Source organism: Harpia harpyja, chromosome 1 (assembly GCF_026419915.1).
Source record: "Harpia harpyja isolate bHarHar1 chromosome 1, bHarHar1 primary haplotype, whole genome shotgun sequence".
Classification (NCBI taxonomy): Eukaryota; Metazoa; Chordata; class Aves; order Accipitriformes; family Accipitridae; genus Harpia; species Harpia harpyja.
In genome coordinates, this window is record NC_068940.1 from 97,136,648 (window position 1) to 97,158,940 (window position 22,293).

The following is a 22,293-nucleotide window of genomic DNA, read 5'->3' on the forward strand; positions in this document are numbered from 1 at the left end:
CAGGATTAATATAAATTCCTATTGGTGCACACACAAAATCAGACAATAACAAAGATTTATATTTAGGCAAAAATTGGTCTTATTTCCATACCATTTCACTATTTTTTAATCAGGAGAGAATAAGCAAGTGAGACAAACTGGGGGCACAGCAAACCTAAAAGAAAATGTGACAAGATATTTTTATCACTATGCAAGCAGGGCACAGGCAGGTAAGTCATGTACTGAACTGAAACAGTCGTATATATGAAAAATGTAAACAAGTAACGTTTACAGATTTGGAAACTTCCCTAGGAAGATGCAACTTCAAAAAAGACCTGAATGTACTTTGAAGACTCAGCCCAACACAGGCTTGACGTGCAAAAGTACTACCAATGTACTAAACTTGATCTGTGGATATATAAATGTCAAGATATATTAGAAAACACACTTTGAGGCAAAATAGGTAACTTATAAAAAAGAACTGGTGATTTGTAGAGAAGAGAATATAGGAAACTTTTATCATCACCTGAGTATCTAGTAATACAGGAAACAAAGCTCTTCAGGATGAAATCCAGCAGCTAGAAACTGAAGCTAGACAAACTCAGACTAGGGATGCACAAAAGGTTTAACAGGGAGGTTAACTAAGCACTGGGATGAGCAACTTACGGAATTTACCAAGGGCTAAGTTGAAATCTTTATCGTTGGAACAACCTAACATACAGGTGGCAATGCTACTAGAATTACCTCCTAATTGAAAACAGGCATCAATGCAAGAAGCTTGAGACAGATATGCTCATCGCAACAGATTCCCTCTGGCCTTACTGGAGGAGAATTTATTTTCTTGGACTGTCACAGTAGTGGACTGTAAGAAATATTCTGCTTTTAATAAAGCAAGCAGTTGTATGCTCAGAACACCAGAACAATAGGTGATTTCTTAGTCCGCTTACTTAAAATACAAATAATCTCTCATAGCTGATACACATACACCTATTTTGACGGAACATCACTTCATAGGACAAAGCAATGCACAGCAACTGCTTTCCATTTTCAGATGTCAGTTAACTTCATAAAATCATACTCTGCACGTAACAGGATTCTTCAGCCTCTCAAGACACCAGCATCATCCTGCTATATTTTTTACAAGGTAATGTGCCATTTTGACTAAATCTTAAATCTAACTCGTTAAGGCTACGAAAAGGGAAGCTGAAATTACACCATCCACACAGGCCTGCCCCCCCCCCAGCCTCTATTTGGGCGGTTGTCCGCGGGGGGGGGGCGGGGCCGTGCGGCGGGGCCGCGCGCGGCCGGCAGGGCGGTGGCGCCACCTGCTGGCGCTCGGCGGCGAGGGCGGCTCGGCGGCGAGGGCCGCGCCAAGCCCGGCCCGGCCCGGCCCGGCGCGTCCGGCCAGCGCCGACCTCGCTCTTCGGCCTCCGGTGTCGTTCTGCGGCGCGGAGAAGCGCTCACCCTCCCCGGGAGGAGCTTTACGTCACTCCGGAGAGAAGCGAGGGCCCGGCAGCGTCAAAGAGGGCGCGAGGGAAGGGAACTTGAACGCTGCGCCACGCATTGCTAGGATTCGGTGGTGGTTTTGGATCCCTCGTGGGAAGGAGCATCGGGACGGAGTAAGGTTTTGGGGGCTGCAACACAATAAACACCATACGCGGGCCTCACGATCGAGACGTTTGGCACCTAGTTATATTGGTTTAACGCACTGGGAGTTGGTCTGGTGACATACACAGGAAAAAAAAGAGATAGCTGCTCCATCAGCTCTAGACAGCTATTCATCAGGTACTACTTAGCAAGAGGCTGTGAAAACTTACAGCTGAGGACTTTAAATCATCAGCGTTAACGACTGTAACATCCAATTTACAAAACTGATTCCAAGAGCCTAACAAAATATTAAAAACTTGGCAAATTATTCCAATAGACATTCAGGAAAGCCAAAAAATGTCTTGTGTGTATGTGTTTTCCAGTCAACAAACAGTTTCTTCTATGCTGCTTAATGTGAGAAGATTGTTAATAGTGTTGATTAGAGAGTAATTAAAAAATATTTTGCCAATAGGCAGTACAGTAATGGACCAAAAATAAAATCCCTCAAAGCATGTCTCAACTGCAAAATACAGAGCTCCCGACTCCCCTCTGACTCCATTCCTCAGTGAAATACTCATCTTCCGCAACAGAATCGTGTCTTCAACTAAACAGAGTGCCAAACAACCTTAGCCCTTAAAGAGTAAAGCCAGTTTTGGGACTCTTAAAAGTTAGAGTGTATTTGATGAAAAAGCCTATGTCAATACTAAAAACTCATACCTTCAAAGAACAAAATGGAGACAGACAATACAACAGACAAACACAAAGACAATTAGAAGCTGGAATAAGAGTGACCGAAGAGGTTGCTCAAGGTCTATTCCATTCATAAAAAATAAACTCCCTGATAGTTTATAGGTCTCAGTGATAGAAGCCAAAATACCAGCTAACAGCTTTTACAGTATGCACCATCAGCCCAGATCAACATCACTTGGTCTCAGCATATATGTGGAAAAACACTAATGTCAATCACATTCCTTCCTCTGAAAAAATGTCCTGGGACAAAGCAATTAATTAGCTCAAAAAAAAAAAAAAAGAAAAAAAAAAGCAAGCACCAATGAACACAAAAACTTCCAACTTCTACAAGTCATTCTAGAATAAGTGATAGAAGAGTACAACAATGATGGTATGAAACAATTCTAGGATGCAGACCACAAAATTAAGCTTATTCTTCTATCAGAAGAAGATGGCTACTTATATGGGATGATTGTCATGCACCAAATAATTCATCAAGCTGAGGAGTCCAGGGCGGGAGCGTTTAAAGAGGTTTTACTTTATATATAGGTTAGCCAACAGCTAGGGAAATAAGAAACTGGATACTGAAACTCAGTCGTAATGGAAACTACACGTTTGAATTAACAAAAAATAGAAACGTGAATAAATATTTGTGGGTTTTGTTTTGAGCTAGGATTAACAATCATCATTTATTCTGAAGAACAGAGGTGAAATTTGTTTCTGAAACAGTCAAGTTCAAACATTCCAAAATCTTAAAAAAAAATTAGCTTCCATGGGTAAAGTATTTCAAAGTTACTCCTGCAGTTTCCACGTGTCAAAGCTCTGATTAACAGAAAGGTAAGTCAACACCGTAACGTAGAGTCTCATGACTACCTTTGCCGATATTCAACAGTAGCCAGTATAATAACATAAAGCCTAAATTGGTAACTAAAAATGTTACACCAAAACAACTGTTTTGACAGAACATGGTAATCAGTGCCCTTACTTTAATTTCTTATTTTATGTACAAGTTAGAAGCTTTAGCTTGAAGAGTAAAAACTAATCCTGCTTTTTTTTTTTTCCACTGGTTCCAAACAAGTAACCTTTATTTCACACTGAGTATCATGACAAGTAGAGGTAACCTGCTTGATCAACTGCATTACAGCAATACCCCTAAACTACAAGCATAACCAATGCCGAAAACCACCTCATACCTTAAATTACCTTTAATTGTAAGGATTTTTGTCTAGACTTACCATATAAGCAATATCACACCAAGAGCCCTGGCTGCTGTTTTGGAAATTAAGTACTGCTGTGTTACATTTGAAGGAGAGTTAGGGGTTTCTCTGAAAATCAGTCTCATAAAACAGGGGAATGAACTTAGTACCTCAAAAAGAGCACAGGAACAGTTTTGTTCAGATTAGCAACTGAATGCATTTGTACTTTTGGAACTTGTAAAAACCTGTGAAGGAACTGTCACTTACTCTGTGTGGCCCTGAAAGACATTCACAGAATGGATAGAAGGATCTCTGAAATCCCACAGACGGAAGGTTGTATCGCGTGATGATGTCACCACAAGACGTTGGGTGGGATGTGTACAACAATGTGTTAGCTCTTGGTCATGCCCTACAATCACAGATGAGAACATGTAAGGTAATGAAAATAAGAATTTTCATTTCCACATACACTTGGAATGAAATGCTGGTGATTTTTTCTTTTTTCCCCAAACAGAAGAGAACAGTAATAATCATTCTGAACTTTAATGTTACTACTGCTGTAGAAGTTTGGAACTGTATTTAAAAGCAAAAACATCCCACTACTCATTTCACATTATTATTATTATTAAGTAGTGATAGGTTATTGCTACTTAATATGCCATGAACACAGCAAAAGCATTTTGCAAGAACTAAAATTCAGCTACGTTCAGTTTAAAACCAACTAGTTTAATAGGTTATATCACAAGCTTAAAAGAACACAAATTCACGCTCAGAGGATTTACAAGGTTGGAATTTTAGAAACCATTACAACATTGAGCAGCAGCTTAAGTCTTGTACACGCTTGCATCATACTCCAGAGAAACAACTTTTCCCAGTGTTTCAGTATCTACAAATAATCCCACATAAAAAAGAAACCACCAATTTACCTTTTTATGAGTGAACAAATACCTGTAAGAGAATGGACAAGTTCAGAAGTCTCTACATCATACAGATTTGCTGTCCTATCCCACGACGCTGTCACAGCTTGCTTCCCCCCAACAAGCCAGTCAGCTGCTATGACCACTCCTTGATGGCTTTTCAGTGAAGTTAATGGGACTCTGACAGTGGGACAATCACTAGAACCATCTCCATCTCCATCAGGTTCATCTTTATCTGAGAACTCAACTTCATCTTCTCCAGACATTTGCTATAAAATACAAGAGAAAAAAGATTTAGACTAAAAGGGAAGGAACGCCTCTAAGTTACATTTTACAGTGTAAATGCCTTCCACTCCCCTTAATGTGAGTAACTTAATTCTGTAGCATCTAGCCTATTCAGGTACTCAGTATCAAAAATTTAATTGGAGGAATAATACCAGTGAATTAAATGCAGTTTTAATAACTACTTTACTTTAAAATCTCTTCCAAACTGTTCAGTTCTGCGCATCTGTCCCCTTTACTATCTGGTAAGTCTTTTTATATTCCCCTTACTGTATTATCCTCGAGTTTCATTGCAGCACATGTATCAAGGGACCTTTTTTCCCCTTCAGTTTTTAAGGGTAGGAAGCATCTAACAGGACACTGACTATTTTAATCTCTGAGAAGACAATCATTCACAGCTGTATTTTTACCCATTGGAATCAAAATCATGACATCAATATTTGTCTGCTGGTCGATACATAGTCATCATGCAGTGCTGATGTAAACTGAATGCAAAATAAATTCTTTTGCTAACCATAAAGCATCAAGCTCTGAACCCTATTTCACTTATGCAAGACAAATAGCCTTTTCTTTCATGATATCTGGATGGGAAAGAGATAACATTTGTACTGCTCTTTCAAAATGGAAATGCCAAATCAAATAAACTGAATCAAACATTTTCCATTCAGAAATCTATCTCATATTATACAGCCATCTCTTGCCCCAACTCAGCTTACTGAGAAGCTCATGCTATAAACTATGTTTGTCTTCACAATTTAGTATTGGTGCTTTTAAGTCAAATACAGCATTTGACAGTCTACAGTAAATACTGACTAAAGAAAAGCCTGGGGACAACAGCAGCAGATAGTGTGATGAGTGCTGGCACAGGTCGATTAGAAATCAATAAAGATATAATTAAATAAGTGCCAAAAATACAAGTCTTCACCATCAGTTTTCAATTCATAGCAACTATTGCTAATACAGGTGCCTCAGTAAGTTAAGCTACAAGAATTTAACTGGTTTAAAAATAACTTCATTATTATTTATGATTTGAATTATTACACAAAAATTTTACTTGACAGTTCATTTACTTCCATGTTTATTACCTTGAACAAAAAGTCAATTAATGTACTTGCAGCTGTATATTCTATTCTGCACCATAGATCTTTGAAAACATGAAGTGAGTCTTTTTTGAAAGAAAGGCTGAAATACATCTGTTAAACTAAAACCTTAAAATCCGACCTTTTGCAATCCTGAAATCATGTAATTTTTTAATTACGTATAAGTTTAACATTCAGTCTTATCATAAAATCTGTATCTGATGAAATTGCTGTGCAATTAGTTTAGCTGCAGTAAGTTGATTGCTTACATTGCAGTCTGCAGTTGGCTGAGGGGTAGGCAACTGTACTATGTATCTCCAGATGTGAGCTGTCTGGTCTCCAGATGCTGCACAGGGGGAAGAGAGGTAAAAAAGAGAGAGAGAGACTAAGTAAGAACACTTCCATGGACAATAAAAACAAGCTTTAACATTACATTTGGCAATACTGTCCGAGTTGCATCTTTTTCTAACAGATACCATTATGACCTTTTTGGTAAGCAAGTCTCAACATCAACAGTTACTATCCTGGCTTCAATACTGGTAAGAACATAATTCATTATGCAAAAATAGAAGTAGCTACCACATTAATCATTCCTACGGTGAAAACATCCACTTAAATACTATACATCAGAACACGAATATCACTGTTGTTCTAATATGTAACATCTGAAGAAGGCATTTTATACATCAACAGGTGCCATCCTTCATTTGCTATTTCTGAAAATACTGGGGGGGGCTTCTTCATTCAATGATTTCTCCCACTAAATGTTTTTAGTGTGGTTTTAATGAGAAACCCAAAAGAGCAAGTGTGAAGCTATTCTGCTTCTGCCTTAAGCAACTCAGCTTAACTAGCACCAGTTTACAGCTCAGCAGGTACCATCTGATTTTAGACTTCATTTGTTTTTGAAATAGACTTCTCCTTGTTATGGACAGAACAAACGTGCTCTAATACCTAGGGGTACAGTGCTGAGCACTCTAGATTGAGAAGAAAAACAGTTTGTTATGGGTATGCATAGCTCTGGCGAATGCAATGTACATGAAAGCACTAGGAAAAGTATCTCATCTAATAGACCAAGTTAGAAGGCTAGAAGAAAGGTCAACCTTATATTATTTCTGGGGTCAGTATTCTGGATCAGGGAGGAAGTTTTTTTATTTTAATCAGTTCTAAATCAATCAAGTGACACTGAAGAACAGGTCTGCAGAAAACTTTCAGTGAAAATACTTTGCACAACCACCTCTCAGAAAAATAACAGCAGAACAAAAATCTAGCTATGGGCAGCTTTTGTTTGGTTGGTTTTTTGTAAGTCCGTTTATATAGCAACATTGCTTATGGTACTGAAACGATAGCTACAGTTAGCATATGAAAACAGGAAAATCCAAATAGCCAAACTTAAATCATTGTTAGCCTAGATAGAAGGCATTCTACTCTCCACCTTCCTTTAAAGTCGTCACTGTAGATGCAGAAAGAAGCAGTGTTTTAATTTTTAACCTCAGTAATAATTATCCTCGTTTTACAATGACTTGCCTAATAGCAGCAAATTGAATCCAGATCTCTTTAATTCCAAAGCTAGTGCCCTAATTGCTGGAGCATATGAACCATAGTATTAGCCACATTAGACAGTTTTCAAACCTGAAGCTGCACTGATGGTATCCTTAGTCCTGAAAACACCTTTACACTAACAGTCATATTTTAGAGCTGTTTTTTCTGCACACTCAATATCACAATATTCTTCTCCTTTACTTCTGGAAATATCATGCATTTCAAAAGGCTTAAGAATGGAATAGAACAGAATAGAAATAGGATAGGATAGGATAGGGGCAGGATAGAATATTTCAGTTGGAAGGGACCGACAATGATCATCTAGTCCAACTGCCTGACCAATTCAGTGCTGACCAAAAATTAAAGCAGGTTATTAACGGCACTGTCCAAATGCCTCGAACACTGACAGGCTTGGGGCATCAAGCACCTCTCTAAGAAGCCTGTTCCAGTGTTTGGCCACCCTCTCAGTAAAGAAATGCTTCCTAATGTCCAGTCCGAACCTCCCCTGGTACAGCTTTGAACCACTCCCACGTGTCCTATCACTGGATCCCAGGGAGAAGAGTTCAGCACCTCCCTCTCTGCTTCCCCTCCTTAAGAAACTGTAGAGCACAATGAGGTCACTCCTCAGCCTCCTTTTCTCCAAACTAGACAAACCCAAACTCCTTAGCCGCTCCTCATAGGACATTCCTTCCAGCCCTTTCACCAGCTTTGCTGCCCTCTGAACGTTTTCAAGGACCTTCACATCCTTCTTAAATTGTGGGGCCAGAACTGCACACAGTACTCGAGGTGACACTGCACCGATGCTGAACACAGCCTGGTAATCACCTCTTTGGACCAGCTGGTTGTGCTGTGTTTGATGCACCCCAGGATGCAGTTTGCCGTCTTGGCTGCCAGGTTACGCTGCTGACTCATATTGAGCCTGCTGTCGACCAGCACCCCCAGATCCCTTTCTGCAGGGCTGCTCTCCAGCCACTCCTCTCCCAACTTATACTTGTGCCTAGCATTACACTGTCCTAGGTGCAGAGTCCAGCATTTGGACTTGTTAAATTTCATCCCATTAATCACTGCCCAATGCTCCAGTCTATCTAGATCCCTCTGCAAGGCATAGTGTCCCTCAAGAGTCAACAGCACTTCCCAGTTTGGTATCATCAGCAAACTTGCTAATGGCACATTCGACTCCTGCATCCAGATTACCGATCAATATATTGAACAGAACTGGCCCTAGAATTAAGCCCTGAGGAACCCATTGGTGACTGGTTGCCAGCCAGATGTAGCCCCATGTACTACAACCCTTTGAGCTCTGCCCTTCAGCCAGTTCTTCGCCCAGTGCACCGTGAACCTGTTCATCCCACAGCTGGACAACTTGTCCAGAAGGATGCTGTGAGGGACAGTATCAAAAAATATCAAAATATTACTAAAATCCAGAAAAACTACATCCACCCCTTTCCCTTCATCCACTTGGTGGGTGCCCTTATCATGGAAGGATATCAAATTAGTTAAACAGGACTTTCGCTTTGTGAGCCTATGTTGACTGTGCCTGATGATTACATTATTGTTTAAATGCCTTTCAACAGTACCCAGTATAATCTTCTCCATAATTTTTTCCAGGAACTGAGGTTGGACTAACAGGTCTGTAGTTCCCTGGGTCTTCCTTCTTGTAAATTGGAATAACATTGGCTAGCTTCCAGTCAGCAGGGACCTCCCCAGACTCCCAAGATCTTTGGTAGGTGATTGAGACAGGTCCTACCATAACATTCGCTAGCTCCTTCAGTACTCTGGGATGAATCCCACCTGGCCCCATGGACTTGTGAACATTCAGCTGATTTATGATTCTAAGTGTCTGTTTCAGAGCAGGTAAGCACAAATGACAATGATATGACAAACACAGATGGAAAGATCTAGCTCTGATTTGTTATGCCTTAAAATATAAAAATAATTCAATCAAGAAGGATACTGACAGAGGAGTAGGGAGGGGGGCTACAACCAAAAAGATGCTAGCAAATGACACTTATTTTTCCATCATGATTAACATACTCAGCATATGAAAAAAACTTTACATACCTGTAAGAGCCACTTGCTCAGTTGGATGAAACTTTATGGAATTTACTGTGTGAAACAAAGTAAAGTTTTAAGCTAGTATACTAAAAGAATCATTTCACAATGTTTTATCATTAAAAGCACAGAAAAATCAAGAAGTCTTCAGTTTTAAGTAATTTTCTGTAGTATAGCAATCTCTCAGTGAGATAAAGCACAATGGTATTTTGAGTACATAAACTTACATAGTATCAAGGAAAGCAGCTACAGTTGATTATACAACAATACCTATTTTCTAGCAAGTTATTTCCTGAATCTACTACAAGCGTTCCATGTTATAGAGGATAAAAAAAACCACATTCAGATATTCATGTGTAAGATGACAGGAGATAATGTTCTGGACTTCCATAAAGAGAATTTAAGTATTCATAACTATTTCTAACATAATGAAAACTTACTATATATGACGATCAACTTTCTGATTATTACTTAAGATTGCAAGAACAAATGTGTAAAAACCTAATGCAAATAACACAAATCAGATTTCAGTCCTGCAACCGTACATAATCAAAACATAATTGTTTTAAAATGGTCCTGCGATAATCCTATCAGCCTACAAAGCTCTTCATTTTTTATTTCAGTGCATAAGATTCAATTACTTTTCATTACTAAGCACTTTCATCAGCAAAATCCATAAGCTTCTCTTCAACAGTTCTTCAAGAAATCATTTCCATCCATAATACAAGTAAAATAGTTGCTTATGTTGTCAGGAGAGTGCGGTGTAACGAGTCTAAAAAAATACTCCTTAAATTGTTCACACTGAACTATCTCAATGGTGCACCAACTGCTGCACCAACAACTTTGCTCCATTTCAAATCAACTGTCAAACGTAAACAAGTGAAGAAAAGTTTTACTAAATGAAAAACACATGATTTTTAATATAATTTATATAAATTTCTATAACGTTTATAAATTATAGTGTCTATAATTTTTTTTTTTTTTACTTAATTTACACACACCTGTTTAAATACAGGTTAGAGCTTTTATTATTTTCATGGTTATCCAAATAGCAATTTAAAAAAAAAAAAAACACACAACACTATCGGCATGAAAATGCAAGTGATTGGAGTTTTTAAATATGACTTTATGGAGGCTAACGGTACCCTATCCACACAGCAAGCAACCTGAGATATCCGAACAAATTAAAGTGTTACCGGTTGTTTCTATGCATCTATCTATTCCTATCTTTGTGCTGTAGGAGACAGAAGTCATATAGCAGGAAAAAAAAGTAGAACTCATGGTGGAAGCAGCTGACCACTCTCTGGAGAACTTAATTCTATTTGTTTCTTTGCCACAAAGTTCCTGTGATGTGCTAGCTTAGTTACTTAACCAAACATACCAGGTCAGTAACCGTGTTCCTCATTTTCTGGGTGCATGACTCTACACTCCAAAGTATGATCACTCAAATTGCTCAACACTCAAAAACAAGTTAAAGCTATGGAAAACCTCTCCACCTTTGGTCTATAAAACGCTGTATCGTAAGCCATTATGAGAGAAAAGGGGGCTAATCACGTGCTTGTCAAATTGGACACCAAAACTTAAGATTAACATCAAAAACACTCACTGCACTGCACCTCTCTACCCAAGAAGGGGTTTAAAAACACTGTTTCTGAAATATTCATACTGGTATAGAGGAAGACAAATGCCTGTATTGAATTAACTGTCTTCAAAACAAGATTTTTATATATATATATATACACACATATATATATATAACAAATTATATATGGGATCATGTATTAAACAAAGAAGTGCAAATAGATGTTCACCCAGCACCTGTATTTTGTATACCAAATATAACACAGATCTTGCAAAACAGTTAATTTCCAATTATATAAGCTTCTCTTGCTCTGCATATGCATGAGACCTCAATGAGTTCTGACATTTAACTTCTGAGTGTCATAACTGTGCCTGTAAATTTCTTTACATGGACTTGTTAATTCATTTGGCATTTACAGAACTGTCTTAATACGCCTCTCCAAGAAAGAATCATGTTACAAAACATTCTATGTATGAAGATTAGTGGAACTTCACAATTGACTTGTTAATGGTGTTGGCAAACCTGCAAGTGAAACCACAATAAATTTTTTTGTAGTTGTCTAACACACATATGCCCCTCCCACACTGTTTCCAGTTTTCACAACATGCCCTTATCTTACCTGATCCAACATGCCCTACATACTTGACGAGGCACTTCCCTGTTTCTATGCTCCACAGCAAAGCAGTGTGATCTACAAAGATTAAAAAGTAGCTGTAAATATTGTTACAAATGTATGGTTTTCACTTTTAACTGATTCAACAAACAAGTTATCTTCAAATGTAGATCATACCATACAAAATAGATTTCAAATGTAGAACAGACCAAATCCTCTTGACTACCACCTTACATATAAAACATAAAAGCTTCCTATCATTGTAACTTAATACACATCTCCCCAAAAAAGTAAAGGTGCTGTCCCAATCAGATTAATTTGCAGTAAGTATTGAAAGGCAAATTCTACTTTTGATATTTTTCCTAACTTGGTTATATACTTATGTATAATGCTCCAACTGTGCATCATGAGATTCAGAAAGAACACAGAAAGCATTCAGTGGTGAAAAAGTCAGGCAGTCACTACAAACAACAGTTCTATGCACAGACTATTTACTTCCTGCATGGAAGTCCCAAATGCATATAGGTGACTGCAGAGCACTACGAAAACTTATTTAAAAATGAAATCACTCCAAATGCCACTCCTTTATCCTGCCACACACCCCAAAATAAATAAAAGTATTTGTTAAGTGGGGAGAACCTTAATGCTGAATTGGGGAATAGCTGTTTCCAAGTTAAATCAGGACAAAGACAAGACGTTCCACACAAAGACAAAATGTGTCCCTCAGTGGGCACGTAAAAACAATAACAGTTCAGTTCATGAAGCAGAGGTTTCTAGTCCATTACATTTATGTCCAGTGTCTTCAGATTCTTTTCCAGCTTCAAAAGACTGTCACTTCAAACTGACCAATTCTAACTGGTTATGGTTTATTTCCCTAATAATTTTCCAAAACCACACAAGCCTCTAGATTGATTTTTGGATCATAACAGATTTAGTGACTTATTTATTAGTAGCTGTTCCCTCTCAAGTGGGAAGGAAGGAATCTAGTAATAAGAACTGAAAATTAAGATTTTTAGCTGTCCCTACATCCTTAGGCAAAAGCCAGATCACTGTAAGAATACAAGAATATGCAAACTATGACTAAGTCTACGGCTTCTATAAAACAAAGGCTAAACAATACTATGATAGAAAGTCTGTGGGGATCTCTATATACAGCCATATAACATTCTGTGCGAGACACCTCTCCAAGCAACCAGCTCCCCAACCCACGCATTTACGCCATCCAACAGACTAGAGCTGACTCTAAGGAGAGCATGACCTGCATGGAAGTTAACTGGCACATACTTTAGAAGGATCAACAAGGATGCCTGAACCTTCTAAAGGTTAAATGCATGTCAAGAAAACTCCAATTTGAGAATTTTTCAGCTACTGAACTTCTTTAAATCAGCTCTTTCACTGTGGAGCTAAGTATTCAAGTATGGTTTTGATCTACCTTTGCTATACCTTAGGGACTAAACCAGAATTTTCTAAAGATTCAAGCAACACAAAACTTTACCAGCAGATGCAGTTCCCAACACCACTGGTTGAGTTTTCGCGACACTGACATCCCAAATACCATCCCTGTGGCCAACATATTCCTTTACCAGTTGACAGATTGCCCTTGATGTTGTAGTTTTAAAACTGGATACAATCTGAAATAGCAGAGAGACCAACATATTTTTTTTCCACATTGACTCAAGATTAAGTAATTACCTTCACAGATACAAATAGATACTAACTTTTTTCATAATGATTCTTCAGTGTTCTGACAGTTCACTATTGTCAAAAATTTGACATTTGATGGTAGGAAAGTGAGTTTGGATGCAAACATACCTCTTAATTTCTTTTTTTTTTTCTTTTTTAATAACAGCCCCCTTTTTACAGAACGCAAGATAAACCATTCTGGAGTACAATAACACAACCTCATTGGAGTAATGAGTAATGCAGCGTGCACTTCCCATTCAGTTTGGGTAAAGGATTATAACTTAAAAAAACAAACAAACAAACAAACAAACAAAAACCCAAACAAAACCCCTCAAAACTTTCCTTGCCTAATTCCAAACAAGTACATCCAATAATTTAAAGACAGTCCATGCTATCTAGCATATCTTTGAAAAAATGTACTTACTATGTAATTCTAGTAAAATCCAGAAACATTCCCATTTAAAACACTTACTGCTGTTTTTCTTCAAAACTGCACAAAGCTAATCAAATCAAACATTAACCTGAGAGCATATGCCAGTTTATTTGTGTAATAAAGCTTTTTTTTTTTTTCCAAAGTATGTCAAACTCATCTAAACATTTGATAAGCACGTTCCCTCAAAGTCAATACTACTACGGGAAAACAGAGAAGACTCATTAAATCCAAATTAGTATGTGCATAAGTAATACCAAATGAAAGGAAGAAAAAGTCTTGCAAAAATGGTAAAACAAAGCACTATAATACAAGAAGGCTGAAAATACTCAGTATCTACAGACAGGAACCGAATTGCAGAAATTCTACATTTTCAGATAAAGGGGAGTGCAATATTTAAAAAAAAAAAAAAAAAAAAGTTTGTCTTGCTGGAACACTTCCAGAGACAACAGAAATCAAGAATGGACAAAGGTGACTTCAAAAAGCAAAACCACTATTAAAAATACCCTATATTTACCCTACCCTCGAAGTCTTGAAGCTTATAACTGTTCTTTGAAAAAGACTATCTGAAAACCCTTATTAAAACTGAAACAAAAAGACGACTTCCATTTATCAGTGTTTTTCTCTGCATGCAATTATGAGCAGGTATCTATCTGACCGGTTAAGTCAAAACCTTTAAATGCTTCAACACAAATCACATTAAGATTTATCTACAGCTTAGTAAAAGTTAGAAAATTAATTAAGTCTACATTTCAGATGCAATAAACTGAAGTTAAAATCCCATTAGTTTTTGGTATCAAAAAAGAAGGCTTTTAAGTATGTCATTAAAGCAAATTACTTTCAAAAAGGTTTTTAAAAGTTACAGAATATCCGCAAGAGCATTCCAAATCCTGAGCATGTCAACTTTCCAATGATTAAATGATAATGCCCTATTTGAATTCCAAATTAACAGCTAATACGCATTTCAGTTTCGCAGCAGAAGAAGGAACAATCATTAAGGATGCATTGAAAAGAAAATGGGTTAATGGTAAAGATTATTAGTTCAACCATACTGCAGAGTTTCATAGGCTTTGAATACAATCCTACAGATGCAGCTTTCACATTGAATGTAATCCTTAAACTAAATGGAGTCATGTATGAGAAGTGGAACAGCAGAATTAAGTAAACAGTTAAGGACTAATATAGTGCTCAGCTCAAATTCCAAACTTGAAGTTTTTCAACTCTCAACCCCACACTCGAGCTATGCTTCCATTCTGTCTTTCTAATGCTGAGTCAAATCCTCATGCAAAAGTTTTCTAGGAGAAACTATCTCCTACTCATCCAAAAGCACAGATTTTCCAAAACTGCTGGACAGTGGTTTCATTGATCATTTAATGTCAAGACTGTAGAACTTCTTTTGGAGTATTACCGGTCTTGAACAGACACACAGAAGATGAGAGTTCAAGAACACTATCTAACACTAAATATCCAGATATAGACATTTATTTAAAACACACTTTTTCTACACTTTTTTTTTTCTTCTTTCTTTCTTTTTTGCTGTCCTCACTTCACATACCAGTAACTGGATAAACTATATAGTGTCTGGATTACTTCCTGGTTCCTTAATCATATATAAACAATTTTCCAAGAAAGGAAAGGAAATACTTAAATAACATGCAACTGTGCAACACAAATAAGTGGGCAATCATATCTTGAGTGTGTTTCACCTTTGTCTGTACTCTTTCTTAAATCCACATAGTTTCATGTACTTCCTTCTATACAGAGATTTGTTAATAAGGAAACAATTGTTTGCCATGTAAACAATCAAAAATCACAAATTGAAACACCATGAAAACAATTGTTTACCATGTAAACAATTGAAAACAGAATACAAGTTGAAACAATTGTATGGCAAACAAATTGAAACACCCTGTAAAAATGTCCCTTCAGTAGACAGGGCACATTAAAAATAAGAAGGAAAACTGGGTCAACTCAGGACCAGGCCAGCAGTATTACACTGTGAGTGACTAACAGAATTTCCTGTGGACCAACATTAAGCAGTGAAGTCAAAAACTACATCTTCCAAAAAGTTTTATTCCCTTCAACTGCTGGGTGAAGAAATACCTTCCTTTAAGAGTCCTTTTCCTGAGCCAAAAGAATCTGAGATTCTGGAAGTTAGTTTATGATGGAGCGAGTTATATCATTTCAGTTTATTTTAGGACTCTGCATAAACTGTTAATGTTTTCCTGATGTCTTAACAACTGTCATAGCCTGGAACTGTTAACATCAGCAATACCATCTTGTTAACATCAAAACGTGAATTTCACATAGCGATTCCTGCATCTACAAACAACTGCAGTTAAATTACAGGATCTTGTCCATTAACATATACAAAAAATTATTTTTAGACTACCAAGCACTAAATCTACTCTATCTCTTCAGGATTAGGGCACTGGTAGATAACCCCTGCTGCTAAAAGCATCCTTTTCTGATATGAGTTTTGCCAACTTAATATTCAGACTCCTAACTCAGCTAAGGGATAAAAAGTATCCAGGTATGGGAATTTTCTATGAAGGATGAAATTAAGCATGTTTACCTCAGCATTTTCCCCAAGAAAATGAACAGATTGCTTTAGTCTTAGCATGTTTTACCAGCATTAAAGCAGTCAAGGATCAGCTTTCTCATTAGAACAAGCAAATATTGGAAGCTCTTTTCAGAACAAACCTAAACTCTATAGGTTGGCAATCAGAAAAATGTAATCAATTACACAAAACAATTGGTTTGTAAAACTTAAGTCTGTTCTAATTTCCCACAGGGAAGAAAAGAAAAAATTTTTTAAAAAGAAAAAAAAAAAGAAAAAAGACTTCTGACAAGTTTTAAATTAGGCATACAGTAACAGTATAAAGGATAGGCTGAAGAGAAAAGTTGCAATTCGCTCGCCCCCTGAGTTTGGAACACAACCCATTTTTGGTGAACAGCACTGTTCATTCAATGCTCATAAAAAATGTAGATGCAGGAATTTCAAAGCTGTTGAACTCTTAAAACTCTTCAAATGTCATTTTCCCAGATAAGGTATTAGGGAAGTCTAACTGCATCCAGTCAGGATACAGACAGAAAGATCATAGTTTGCTAGAAACTTAGTTACAGTCTTTCCTGACTTTTGGCTATAGTCTGTCTGGGGGTCAAGAGACAAAAGGTTACAGCTTTGACTCTTCTGTGTAGGAAGGATGAAGTGGCCAAAATAAAGCCACTCCCATGAAGTGCAGAAAGGTTTCAGAGAACACACTGAACAGAGATGCTCTCAACTTGACCATTTCCCTCAGCTCTCCTCTCTACCCTGCAGTAAATTCTGACTCAAAGTTGTGGAAAGAAATATATCAGCACATTAAAACATCTGTTGGTTATTGACTGATATAATAGATATGTACAATGTCTATAATGTATTAAATTCTCCATGTTCCACTACTCATTACTACTTTGCTGTGCATGCATATCAGAACACCGGGAAGCAAAGCAGTTACCCAGGAGTCTCCACCCCATATTTCCCAGCTTCCCACGCTGAAGTTGCGAGGTCCGCCTGCCTTGCCCGGGAAAGAATATGAGCGCTACATTGCCAGCAAGTAAAAGAAGATAAGCATTTAACACCAGCCTTAAAAAAAAAAAAAAAAAAAAAAAACAACCCACAAACAAACAAAAAAAAACCCCAAAAACCCCAAACACCACACCACAAAACAAAAAACCACTACACCAGAGAAAGTACTAATCCATAACTACATAGTAGGTGTACTAATACTATATTGTCCCTATTAATAATGTTCTCTCTATTTAAGTGGCCTCATTAAAGAATTTGAAAGACATTAACTTTTAAGAAAAAGAAGAGGCACCTCTATGCATCAGATTGGCAAGAATAAAAAAGAAAGTTTGAAAAACAATAAAATAAAAAGGAGACCAAATACAACACAGTAACTTAGATCTATTTCACCACACTATTCTTACTTTTACTCTCAAATTTTCAGACTACTTAACACATGGTATTTCCAAGACAGCTACAGTCATTCCATAACCAGACATTAGCCTGCAATACAGGTCACCACAGAGCTTCTTATATAGTTGGTTCACATACCAGATCCCACTGTGGTTTCCTCACATTTCATTTACCCTTAATAATGTATCATGAAATTACCCTGAGACAGGGCAAAAAGAGCAGCAGGTAAACTCTATGAAAATTTAAAAAGGGGAGCGAAAGAGGAAAACAAAAATACCAGACAGATGCAAATGTGCAAAATGAAAAATATCAGAAGGGGTAACTGTGCTAAGAGACCAAGCGAAAAAAGATCACTAGCTACTAATCTGCAAGGCTTCCAACATAAAGGAAACAAACCATTCTAGTCTCACAGCTAAAAAATAAAAACAATTTTTAAAAAAAAACCCAACCTATAATAGTACACATATAGATGCCTATTTAAATCCCCATTTCAACTGCAATACCCAAATCTTTATTCAGAAATTCACTACTTAAGTTCTCTATTTCCTTCATGAAATTGAGGTTTTAGTTCTCTTTACGAAAGAGTAGTCCCACATACACATGTATGCACACACTCTCTCCCCTCCAACATTCATTGTTTAAAAAAGGTGAGCAATTATAAAAATGTCATATAGTGTGGTTAAAGTAATGGGTGATTGATGAATCCAAGATAAACATACTGTTCCTCATGAGGCAGATTTACTTAAAGAATGGCACTACTCAGCTTAAAGAAACCACAATTTACAACTTAAAGACAGCCATGTTAGTCTCATGAGTACACATTAATGAGTAGAGGTTTAATTTGTCTCATACCTTGCTAGTAGATGCCTTGTAAGTTGTCTTTAATTTCTGAGAAAGCTGACTGGTACTATGACTGGCTGTTGAGACAAATAAATTCAAAGGAAGATATTTCAAATACAGCGTTAGCTTATTTGTATAAGTAACTAGTATTAATTCCCTTCAATAAGATTAAGTTTTGGCCAGCAAAGTACAAAAAAAGTGAATTCAAAAATACTAGTTTAGGATTCTTTGTGATTCTCTCACCTTTTGTTTTCAGTTGTCCTTTGCTCAGTTCAGCTCCATCAATCGTCTGTCCTTCAGCTGCTAAACGCTCATTCAGTGTATCAATCTCTCTACGTACTAACAAAACCAAAAATTCACATTAATATAAAAAATTGTGTTTCATTAACATACTATTTAAGAATTTTTATGGTTAGTAAGTAATCTATTTTATGCTAAGGACAGGAAAAGAGATCAACTATGATTTTATAAAAGCAGGTCTCACCAAGACATAAACCAAGACTCATGCTGAATTTTCCAGAGATCAACCTTGACCCAGATTCCAAGGAACTGGTGGCTTCTAATTACTGTTACTTTCACTAATAAATGTGGCTAAGGATTAACAAAACAGCTTTTATGTAATACATGGCACACCTGTATTGAATTAAATCCAACAGAAGACAGAAAAACTTGCAGCATCAGAAATATTTTAGCCACAGAATTAGTATGTCATTTCTTGACAAAGATTTTTTTAATCACGAAACAGTATTCTCCCCTGAATGCCTGTCTACTGTTTCAGTAAGAAAGTTAGTGCAGCAAATCTATATTTTTTTATACTTTGAAATACATTAAAAAATGTAAAATGACATATACATTTTACATTCAACTGTTTTAGAAACACTAAATATGATCAAAATATTTTCATTGCACATCAGACAAAGGCATGTGTTTGTAACAAGAATATGTTTTTCTGTCAATTATTTATAACTCTCACCAGTGCCATTTCAACACAAGACAGAGTGATGGCATAGTTAAAACAAATCAGGTACTTGCAAATGATTTCCAGTGGCTGGGCTGGTTTAAAGTTGCTCAACTTCATTTTATAAAGAACATTTTCAGTGGCTTACAAGTTTTTTCTCCAAATCTGGGCTGATACTCTTTAAGTGTTCTCAGGTGAAATCTTATTGAGAGGCTTTAACCAAGCAGTTTTTCCCTGTTCTTGAGAATAAGTCTAGGCCTGTCTTTCCACAAATTCTTACGACTTCTTTAAAAAAGTAATTCACTCCCAGGCTTTGAAATGTGTGAGAACGTGACACATCAGGAGTATGATTGTTGCCATTTCTAAGAAAATCACTGAAGTCTCAGTTCTAAGCACTGGAAAAGTCAGTTTACACTTCCATACCACATCCAAGTGCTTGAAATGAGCAAAGCAAGATTCTCTTCCCTGTCTTCCAAGTCACATAAACCTAAACTTTTATAAAACACAGACAACACAAAAGAGAAGCAAACAAAGAGACAGGCTTGTAGTAACAGATAACTAAAACAAAAAAGCCAGGCAGATACAAGAATTCCCTGAAAGGATAAGACTGAAGCCTGGAAGGGGTAAGAAAAGGAAGAAACTAGAAATAAGGTATAATAAGGGAAAGGGAGTATATGAAAAGCCAGAGAGGAAAAACCTGAGATTCTCTACATACAGTAAGTGCAACGCTAGCATAGGAATTAGACCAAGAACAAAAAAATAACAGACTGAGCATCAGAAGAGAAAAATTTAGAAATTGTCAGGGGGTTGGAAAGAGATGACAAAGGCCAGGAGCAAACTAGAACTGTGAGATGAAGAAGATGAAGAAGAAACAGAAATGGAACAGAAGGAAAATAATCATACTCTGGAGGGTACAAATTCACCACTTGTTTTGTGACAAACATTTTTGAAGGTTGGGGAGGGAAACCCTACTTTTCTTGCTACCAGCCAACTTCTCAGCAGGAGGCTGAGAACTCAGCTGTGCAAATTGTCACTAAAAATGTGTGGTGTTGATGATAGCTTTTAACCAACACAATCTCAGAGTTTAAGAGAATAAAAACCCAGCACATTTTCAAAAAGCACACAATAATATTTTTTTAACATGAGTGTTTGGTTTAACTGTGGGAACAGATTAGGTATGGAAAAAATTTGACTTGGAGCCAAGTCAGACAGATTCCACAATTCACAAGCCAAGCCACGCAACACAGCTTCCAAAATCCAGCAAGAAAAATTGAGTAGAGGCTTTACTGTATGACTGCCTGTGTTACTCACTTTGGATCCTCTTACATCACCATACGACTGCACTGTCATTAAACAAATAACATTTTTTGCAGATAACACCTGGAATTTTTATCTGAGTGCTCGACTTCAAAATTCATGAACAGTTGCAGGTGCTGGTTATGCAAGGTACTATGATCCAAAACCACCACACTTTACACGTTTTCAAGTAAGACACTTTTCCAATTTTATTTACTAATATTACATTATTAAAATTAAGCCTGTAAGTATACAACAAAGCCACAAACCTCAATGGCTGAATGGAGTTACTGCCAGATTAACATGGTATATACCAGAGCCTACAATTGACAAGGAGACAGCCACTTCACTTTCTTTGCCTAAGAGTCAAGGAGGATGACACACATCAGTTCTCACTAGTTGCATCAAAGAGCCAAGAAAGTGATTTTTCTGAAAAGGTACAAACTCCATCTTTGGCTACAAGTTCAAAACAATTCTTAAACTTCTCACAGAAAAACTACGCTAATTACACTACAGTATCCCAGGTAAGCATCTCAATTAGCATTACTATATCCTAAATCTAAACAATTCGTTAAGTTGCTGGAAAAAAATAGATACTCACGTTCCAAATTTTCAATATACAGGTTTTCAAACTCCCGCTCTATTTGTCCAAAAAGTTCAAGAAGTGTATTCCGGACAGAAGATGGTAGTTTAGAATCCTAGGAGGCAAAATATCGGAGTTTATATTTTTCTTTACATACATCTTATGTAGTTACCCTTCAATCTTAAACTGATTTTAACAGTTCTCTCCATCTCCCAGCAATGGGGGAAATTAAAACTACTACTAGTGTAGAACACGAAACAAAAAGCTCTGTGAATCATAAAATTTTTCATTTTACATACTCTTTCTCTTTCAAGGGAGAGAATTCAAATCACCTGTGGGGTTTTTTTGCTTTTGCTAGAGAAAAAATTATAAAACCAAGACACATGTACAACTCATTAAAAAAAAAAGGTGGAAAAAATTTACAATATAATGTCAAGGTGCTCCCAGTTCAAGAAGAAAGAATATCTTTGGTTAACAAAGTAATTCAGAAGTTGACTATGCATTAGGTTAGGAAGTTGTCATCACAAAGCACCTTATTACCAAAGCTTGAGACAAACTAACCTTTTAAACATATTTTTAACATTTACCTACTTTTATCACTAACCATAACTAAGTGTGAAGGAAACTGAAATTTCTAATCCCTCCCTCCCCAGATATTATTCAAGCATCTCCTCTTCACAGAAAGTATTTTGAAGCAAATTCAGAGAGCAGGGCTGATTTTTCTCTTCAGCATAATCAACATAGCAATTCCAAGGCACAAAACCAAGTATGTAATAAAACTACTAACACAGGATTTATATGATCTGAGCTCAATACACAGCTTGACCACAAGTTTCTGTTGGCGAGTTAATTAATTTTTATTCATCTGCCTACAAAACAGAGATCAGCACCATATTTTCCCTGAACAAATGAATAGCATATCCAAAACAAGTAAGTACCGATTTCTGTCAGGAGTCAAAGTTCTCACTACAACGATTCTGTTAT

General features: G+C 36.9%; 1 protein-coding gene across 2 annotated transcripts in view; it reads right to left on the minus strand.

Annotated features, from left to right (window-relative positions):
- WDR37 (WD repeat domain 37) overlaps positions 1-22,293 on the minus strand; it is a 48,708-nt gene that overhangs the window by 13,678 nt on the left and 12,737 nt on the right. For both annotated transcript variants that reach the window (XM_052806350.1, XM_052806340.1), the window contains 9 exons: positions 21,328-21,424; positions 18,716-18,811; positions 18,485-18,549; positions 13,051-13,186; positions 11,562-11,633; positions 9,370-9,414; positions 6,039-6,115; positions 4,440-4,677; positions 3,759-3,900 (listed from right to left, as the gene is read on the minus strand). In XM_052806350.1, the coding sequence (XP_052662310.1) occupies positions 3,759-3,900; positions 4,440-4,677; positions 6,039-6,115; positions 9,370-9,414; positions 11,562-11,633; positions 13,051-13,186; positions 18,485-18,549; positions 18,716-18,811; positions 21,328-21,424 (968 nt within the window). The remainder of the gene's footprint in view (positions 1-3,758; positions 3,901-4,439; positions 4,678-6,038; positions 6,116-9,369; positions 9,415-11,561; positions 11,634-13,050; positions 13,187-18,484; positions 18,550-18,715; positions 18,812-21,327; positions 21,425-22,293) is intronic.